We start from the raw sequence: 8750 nt of genomic DNA, 5'->3' as shown, positions 1-8750 counted from the left end.
GTTAATGACAAGGGAGTGAAAAAATTGAATTTCCCCTCAGGGGGATTAAATTAAAATTTTACCGACATATACCAGGCCACACAGGCACTTAAGCAAATAAATAACATTTTTAGTGTAACATAAAATCACACCCTTGATGTTGAAAGACTTGCCAGTCCGTGGATGATTGAAAGTAGAAGTTTTGTGTGTGAAGTTACACTGGGTACAGTTGCCACATCTGTAATTCCCAGAGGGAACAGACTGTAAAAAGTGGGGTGGTGCATATTTGGAGAACACAATAGTCTACAACATCTTCTCGCACTTGAAGAGAGCACTGTTGGGAGATTATAATCAGATTCTTTATTACACCCAAGATTTAGAACAAAATACTTGTCTACAGCACAACCATGTTGGAGAAGATGTGGGGCAATAAACATGGATCATACTCATATATTTTGACTCTGTCCTGAAATTGTGCAGTTTTGGGTAAATGTTCATATGGTTATTATTAAAATTTTGGGTTATGATATACCTAGATCATGCATGGTATTGTATATATGGCAGGAGGAATTGTGTTAAGAGAAGACAGATACCTAATGAAAATCTTGTTGGGAGCCTGTAAAAAGGCCATCACGAAGACATGGTATAAGGCAGAACCACCAACACAGGGATGAATAGCTTTTGAGAGACAGGGCAATCCGGACCTTTTTATTTTTTTGTATACTTATTTCTGTTTGTTTGTATTCTGTTTTGTATGCATTTTCCCTTTACCTCTTTACAACACTCTACACAACAAAAATAAAGTGTAAAAAAAAAAAAAAACAGCAGTAGAATGCTGTCTGGCATCCCTGTACTGTTTCCTCTATAGAAGGCTCTCACATCATCAGATATTTATACTACAAGTGTTTTAAAAGAACCCTCCCAAACCTTAGCCACTAGGTTAGACAGGCTACTCAGCTAAGTGACAGGCAATGCACCCTTCAGGCTGTACTGAGGGATTATCCTGTGCATCGCTAAGCTCTCCAACACTTAGTGTAAAATAGCTGTACGCTGAGGCTTGTATATACCTCCTTTATTTCATCCAGTCCTTTAATATTTGGTTTAGCCAGTAGAAGTCTGCAGTAGCACTAACAGTAAAAGTTGTGCTACTTACTACTGAGTGCTTTTACATTAAAGTACTGTGATCCTTTTGTGTATTATTCATGTATTCTTCTGAGTTTCAAACTTCCCTGCAATCTGTGGGTAAATAAAAAGGCAAACTATCCATCTTGTATGTTAACAGTTTCATATTTATTCAAAAGACATTCGGGATGCACAGCAGTAATAACAAGGGTAAGACTTAGGAAGAGAATTTAAGGAGGAAACATTCCGAGTGAAGGTAAGGAAAGGGAACTTTCCAGTGCTTAGCCTTCCATGTGTAAACTGTAGTGACAACATGTTATTGCCAACTGTGGTGACAAATAACTCTGGCAGCCACAAGTCAAGCATGCCTCGTCATCATGCTCACAGCTCAGACTTCAGGAGCTTCTTGGCTTTCTGCATGTTGCTCTTCACTGAGGGAGAGACAGGAAATGGTTACATTCATTCAGTCTGTGTTTCACTGCTGGCAGAGACTTAATCTGCTAACTGTAACACTTACAGAGTTTGAGGTCAGTCGGTTCATAGGTATACATGCGGTTGGAGTAGCGACCATTGATCTCGGCCCTCACCGTCATTGTGGGGTCTGTAAAGACATTATTGGTGCTGAGTGGCAGGATTTTTACTTGTAATGCAGTATTTCTGAATACTTTCTCCTCTGCTGGGTACAGTCATTGGTCAAATCATCTTACAACCAACATCGAAAAATATACCATTAGCATAGCGTAAAACTATTTACAGTTACGCTAACACTATACTGAGCCCCAGGAGAAACAAATAATTAGTGGCAGTAGTTTTGACATAGTGAATACCCTGGCAATGATATGACAGGAAACACAGATCTAAAGTGACAGTGTGGTATCAAATGGTCAAAATGCTTTCCACTCACACACTTGCAGCTAAGATGCTTTGTGTGAAAACAGAAACCTTCAGCCTTGATGTCAATGTACAGTACTAAAAAGCAATGATGTAGTTAGTCAAAACAAGGAAACTATAAAAGAAGGAAAGGTCATATGTCAGTGACAGCATTTGATAAGGGGAACTGCCCACTGCCCGACATCCCATTGTTCCGACCATATTAAATCCATTGTTCCAAAGTCCGTTCCGAAATCATCATGATGCCCTGTGGTTAAGGTCTGGTTAGGTTTAGGCACAAAAACCACTTGGTTAGGGTTAGGAAAAGATCATGGTGTGGTTTAAAATGAAAAAGAAAGTGACAAACACATAAGCTGTGAGCCTGCTTCGCCTCAAGCCTTTCCCAGCTGACCCAGAGCTGGTCGCACCATCAAGGCAGAAATACGCCTGCCGGGAGCCGTTCAGCACCGCGTGCGGACCATCGGACTAATGGGATGTCGGACCAATGGGCTCTCGGACCAATGACATGGACCCTTCGATAGGCGGGCTTTGGCGTCAGCTCACTTGGAGTCAATGTGGCGGACACTGCAAATCACACAATAACCAATAATACTTTTGTTTTTTCAACTTTGACTGAAAAAATATTTCCACCACATTAAAAAGCACACATTACATGATGCTGACTTTTAAAAAAAAAAAAAAATCTAAATATGCACATTTGTTTTCCTTGTTATTGGTTTCCAAACAGATGATGGCTCTGTTCATCAGCTGCATCTCAGTGTCTGCTGGTCTTTTGTTTGGAGACCAATAACAAAGAAAACAAACATGCATATTTAGATTTTTTTAAAAATCAGTTGGCATCACGTAATGTGTGTTTTTTAATCTAATAGAAAGATTTTTCAGTGAAAGTTGAAACCACACAAATATGATGGGTTATATTGTGACTTGCTGTGCCTGCCTCATTGACTCCAATAGAATTGACACCAAAGTGTGGCTCCTTGAAAGCTGTCACTGTTGTCATAAGTGTTCCTTCTTTTACATTTTCTTTGAGTTATAACAGTAAACAAAGTGTTCCACTGAAGGCGAGTAACCTTATCTATGACAGAGACATGTTAACAGGTGTTGCAGTCTAGTTCTTACCGACAAAAATGATTCTGGGAACATACTTTCCATCAGGAGAGAGATTTTTGTCTGTGGTTTCATACTGTAGTTGAGAAAAGGAAGAACAGATCATCAAACATATCAGAGTCTGAACCATGCCATCTTAGAGCATTAGTGTTTTTGAAAAATCACTGAATTAAAAAAAAAATACTCTTAATCAGCTGTTTCCTATGAGTGATGAACGAAGGCAGAGCACTTGGGGTTTTGGTTTGACACCAGACATTGTATTTTGTCTGAACTCTTTTAAGTGCCTTTTTAAGTGGGCAAGGCTCTGTTTGTAAAGGTGATGTCATAAATTTATGTGTACCAATCGTAGTTCAGTAACATCTGAATATCAATGTGATGACTGTTGAGGAGGTGTTTACTCATGTTGACAGTTAAACTCATGGTAAACAGTAACTAAGCTAAATTTTTATTTTAATTGTTTCTTGTTTAGTGGAGAGTATTTGATAGTATGGAGAAAGTTTGCATGGGCTTTAATGCCAAACAATATAATCAATTATGACACAAGGTTTTTTTAAGGTTTTGAAAGATTCAGTGGTATGCATCATTGTTCAGCCAGATCTGAAAATCCTGTAATTTACCACAAGATTGAGGATGATAAAGTCCTCATCAAGCGTTCTCTGGAGCTCGACGTCCTCAGAGAAAACCTTCTTCAGTGCTGTGGGTGAAACAGGTTTTCAATTCAGTTCAGTTTCAGTTCATTAGCACCTGAGCTTGGTGCAGAACAACACCAGGATATGACACCACACATGAGCAAACAAAGTACTGCTTGCTCTTCAAACAGGTTTGGCACTTAATTCAATCAATTTTTTTTTTTTTTCAATTTTTCCTGCATGAGTAACTGCACTTCATCCATAACAAGACTGTTCAATTTATGATTTAGTCATGCGCTGTGAATTGAAGTAACAGGGACCTCATTTGATAACAAAACTATATTAGAGCATCAATTTACAAACTCTCACACAGCTCATGTAGTATAATCCAAGCCTCATTTATCTAGTAGTATGCTCAGTACTTCCCAAACATGAATGCATTTTTACTAGAGCATTACTATTTTTAACACTTTCACATTAACAGTCTCAGGCACAGATGAGTAGTGCACCTTTATACTCTCAGTGGAATGCATGAGCAGAGTTCAAACACATGCCCAAGCACACAACTCAGAATGTGGAGGTGTTTGAAATAGTAAGGCTTTCTAATGAAAAGTCATGTGTTTGGGAAGTACTGAGCACATGACTGAATAACTGAGAATTGGGTTTTACTGCAAGACTTGTGTGACAGTTTGTAAACGGATGTTCTGATATATTTTTGTTGTTGTGTAACACAGACCTCTTTTACTCAAATTCATCAAAGATTTATTTTTAGTTATCAGATTCTTCTTTCAACTAGCCTGCAAGAAAAAGTACTTCATGAATTCATCGTAACACAGGGTGAGTAACTGATGTACAAATGGTGAAGTATTCCTTTAATAACTCAAATAACAGAATCCAGATGTTAGAATTACCTTGGCTGTGTGGGCAATCGTCAAGGTGAAAGAGGACCATCAGAGGCTTGTTTCTAAAACACAAATCAGCTCCTATTACATTTAATCATTAACCTTTAATGAACGTCAGTGTCAGAGTGAAACATGTTGATGTCAGTCTTAGAAACATTTCTAACCTTGACCTGGACCAGTAGAGAGCCTCCTCGTAAGTCTGAGCCCAGATTAGCTGATCACCCCAACCTGGACAGACATGGACACGATCAGAGATAAATGACAGACTCTGCATTGTCTCAGTATGTACTGCAATATATTTAAGTCTCAGTCATTCAGATGCTGCTTACAAACCTCTGGACAGAGTCTGAACACTCCTCCTGCCTGTTTTCGGGATGTATTTCCCAAAGGTGGAAGACATGGCCACCAGGATCAAGAGCACTGTCAATGCCGCTTTGATCATCTTCAGACTTACTAGAACATGAGGAACAGACAAAGGCAGGAGGAAAAAATATTCCAACAGTGTGATCAAAGAAGGAACAGTACCAGAATGGAATCACGTTTGTCAGGAATGGAAGAAATGTAAACTTTCCATTTCCTTTGAAAAAGAAAAGAGTTGATTTACATCTAGTTCCTACTACAGAGGAATCTGTAATTGTTTTTTGTTTGTTTATTTGTTTCTTTAAATGATTTTGTTGGCATTTTCACTGCACTGGAAACAAGTGAAGAGAAATAAGAGTTATTGTATTGTTTATGCACTTTCAGGACTAGGATCTGTGTTTATGCCAACATTAACAAGTTATTTCTAAGTTATTAAAAGTTAAAATAATAGAATGGCTGGAATTAGAATGACTGACTTCTTTGGATACATACAGAGATGACTCTTAAACAAAAATCCCATTTTTCAAAAATGACAAAAGTAAATAGCCTGAGCTGTACTTTGAAAATAACATTTCAGTTAGTACAAATGGAACCACCAGAGTGACCACACCGAAGCAGCCCATAGACTTTTTCTAAGACTTCCACAGAGTGCAACATCACAAGTCACTGTGATGACTCATGCTTTACTTTGATTTCCAATTGTGTTGTATCTGTTAAGTTTTAGTTATCAGCTAGATAATTATTAGCCTTCCTGTCCTTCTTTCTTGCAAATTAAAACTTTTATCCCTCCTTAACAACGTTTAATATTTCCTTTAAAGATAACTTCACCCAGCTATCTTTTCTTCTGTTTCATTTTCTTTAAGCATATTTTAAAGCAGCCAACTGAACTTTAAGCTAAATAACTGACTACTTTCCCTACAACTACAGTGCAGTATATGAGAAGTATGGTCGTAAGTGGCGGTAAGATATTGTAAGTATGATGTAGGCTATCTTACCTGTTATGGAAGGGTCAGGTGAGACTGTAGGTGGACTGCAGGATCTGCTCTTCCTTCACTCTCACCTGCCCCGTTTTTAAACAGCCGTTGGACTGCGGTCCCGCCCTCTTCCCATCCCCCCACATCATAGCGGAAAAGCACTGCGATTCTTATTCAAACCAAACTCCCTTTGGAAAATTAGTCAGTTGAGGTTGTCGCGGGTATTGCCAAATATATCGTGATGTAAGGTCATGATCATTAACATTGTAAGTTATGATAAAATAAATCCTTGAAATCGGCATACGCTATAATAACCGAGAGCACTTCTTCTAATTCATATAACTATAGTATTCAAATAAAGATTTTTATTGGTCTGAAATGTTGCTTTGGTAGGTTATCTATACGCACAGTGTATCAGAACACTATATTGAGTTATACTTCACATTGTGTGTATTCTACCATTTATATAAACAGCGCACTCTTACATTATCAGATTTTTTTTTTTTAAAGATTATTTATACGCTATAATAACCGAGAGCACTTCTTCTAATTCATATAACTATAGTATTCAAATAAAGATTTTTATTGGTCTGAAATGTTGCTTTGGTAGGTTATCTATACGCACAGTGTATCAGAACACTATATTGAGTTATACTTCACATTGTGTGTATTCTACCATTTATATAAACAGCGCACTCTTACATTATCAGATTTTTTTTTTTAAAGATTATTTTTTTGGGCTTTTGCCTTTGATGAGCAGGACGGGGTAGGATGGGGGTTGGCACGCGGCTGATGGCCGCAGGCCGGGGTCGAGCCCGCGACCGCTGCGGCGAGGCATCGCCTCTGTGCATGGGGCGCCGGTACTATCCACTACGCTACCGACGCCCCACATTATCAGATTTTTTTAAGGGGATTTGGCATTCAGTTTCCTCCACACCTGGAAGAACGGCTCCTATACAGGTTACAAGGGGATGTAGTTGCACACCTTATTGTTTTGCATGTTCATAACTGGATTTCCTTTCTGTTATATGAATAAACCGAAACAGTTGGGACACTGTGGTGGATAATTACTGATCAGCTTTATTTATCTTTCTTTATGGGATATGATTAAGAGGGAATATTTGGGTTGGATCCAAGGACGAGTCAGCAATTGAGAAACGGATCAGAGGCTGGATGATGACTGGTCTTTATGTGATTGGCTCAAGACACAAAGGTGCAACAGAATCGTTTTACCACAAAGTCAACACATCCATTTATCATACAGATCAGCAATTACTAATGTTTAACATCCAGGTTTTCATAAGCGAATACACACACACCAAGGGATTGGACACAACCTTGTGTGATTAATAACTGCAATTTGTGACAGCCTATGGGCCTAGTCTTTGAACTACACTGGGCTTTTACATTATAAGACATGTTTCAAACACTTGGTATAGCTTAAAGCATCTAAAGTTGCGCAATCTCTGAGCATTTAAGGACATAACCTAGAGGAATTTGGATGTGAAGGTGCTATGTTTATTCTGTGTGCGCTTTATCTTGAGGCATCTCAACGGTCTCCTGTGTTCTGCAGCAGGGAGGACAGTGTCATCTGGCTGCTATCAATGACAGCTTTGTTCAGTCTCAGCCTTTATGTGCCTCTCAGTGACTAAATCAGTCCTGCATCCTGGAACTGTAACTTCGCACCAAATATGCTACCACAGTCACCCTCAACATGCGTACTGCTGCTGTTCAAATGTGGAGCATCCCTCTCCTGACTATCATGTAGTGTGCTGTATAGGCTTCTTCTCTGTGCTTTACTTGTGAAGTATTTGGACAAAGTGTTACTGCTTTACAATGAAAAGAAAAAGAAGCAAGAAATAAAATCATAAAACACAAGGACATAAAATAATATCAAATGTATCAGTGAAATGTTCATTTTGTAGTTTCATATACATGAGCCACATTTGGGTTTTTGTTCAAATAAACAAGCTTTTAGTGATCAGACACATGGTATTAGCCTACTTCTTATAAGCCTTAATAGTTTTGCTCATGGTTAATAAATCATTTATTTAAAAGCCATTTATAGAAAGATCTTTTAAGTTGCTAGGTTGGGGAAAATCATCCCCCAGTCTTTTTAGCTCTTTGATCCATCGGGAAGAATCCTCTAATGGATTGTTTGACCTCAAACCATCTGGAAAATGCTGCAGAGGATTTAGACAAAAATTAATATAATAACCGCTTATAAATATTTACAACTGCAGATTAAATAGATTTTTGAATAATGAGTTTATCAACAAATGATTTACTAACTTCAGTTGTCATCTTAAAAAAGTTAATAACCTCTGACCTTTTGATAATGACTTTGTGTGTTTTTTTTAAGTAGTGAAAAAAAACCCAGCTAAGGTGGCACTATGATCATAGATCTGATGGCTTGTTACAGACTGACTTAACCCTTAAACTGTAGTCCTGATGGCTTATTACCAACTCACTAAACTCTGTAACCGCAGACCTGATGGTTTATTAACATATTAAACTTTATAACCACAGACCTGGTGGCTTATTAACGACTTACTAAATTTTGTTGGTTGAATGACATGCTCCTATGGCTGCTGCAGTAAGGACATTGCCTTTGTACATGGAATGCCTGCTCTACCCATTGAGCTGTTGGGCACCCTACGACTTAATAAACTTTGTAACCACAGACTTGATAGCTTATTAACGACTTACTGAACTTTATAACTGCAGACTTTATGGCATATTAGCAAGTGAGATTGTCATTCCCATTTATTAATGACTTTATTAAT

General features: G+C 38.2%; 1 protein-coding gene across 2 annotated transcripts; it reads right to left on the bottom strand.

The window, feature by feature from the left end:
- Positions 1-1247: 1247 nt before the first annotated feature.
- agr2 (anterior gradient 2) lies at positions 1248-6088 on the bottom strand. Of its 2 annotated transcripts, none has more exons than XM_033638403.2 (8): positions 5986-6088; positions 4964-5083; positions 4795-4858; positions 4640-4692; positions 3717-3793; positions 3112-3175; positions 1619-1702; positions 1248-1532 (listed from the first exon to the last, which is right to left on the bottom strand). In XM_033638403.2, exons 2-8 carry the CDS (start codon positions 5070-5072, stop codon positions 1483-1485), a joined length of 501 nt encoding a protein of 166 aa, XP_033494294.2. In that variant the 5' UTR covers positions 5073-5083; positions 5986-6088; the 3' UTR covers positions 1248-1482. The 2 variants fall into 2 exon arrangements, with proteins under 2 accessions (XP_033494294.2, XP_033494302.2); XM_033638411.2 differs by having other exon boundaries at positions 4964-5079; positions 5986-6060.
- Between the last annotated feature and the right edge of the window lie 2662 nt (positions 6089-8750).

Source organism: Epinephelus lanceolatus, chromosome 16 (assembly GCF_041903045.1).
Source record: "Epinephelus lanceolatus isolate andai-2023 chromosome 16, ASM4190304v1, whole genome shotgun sequence".
Lineage (NCBI taxonomy): Eukaryota > Metazoa > Chordata > Actinopteri > Perciformes > Serranidae > Epinephelus > Epinephelus lanceolatus.
This window is presented reverse-complemented; position numbering and strand designations above follow the sequence as displayed.

Bases quoted from the DNA above. Each gene is read 5' to 3' on its own strand.
- agr2 (XM_033638403.2), bottom strand. From the start codon at position 5,072: ATGATCAAAGCGGCATTGACAGTGCTCTTGATCCTGGTGGCCATGTCT. The intron at 3,794-4,639 runs GTAATTCTAACA...TTTCACCCACAG, and splicing joins CGATTGCCCACACAGCCAAG to CACTGAAGAAGGTTTTCTCT. The intron at 3,176-3,716 runs GTAAATTACAGG...TCTCAACTACAG, and splicing joins TTATCATCCTCAATCTTGTG to TATGAAACCACAGACAAAAA.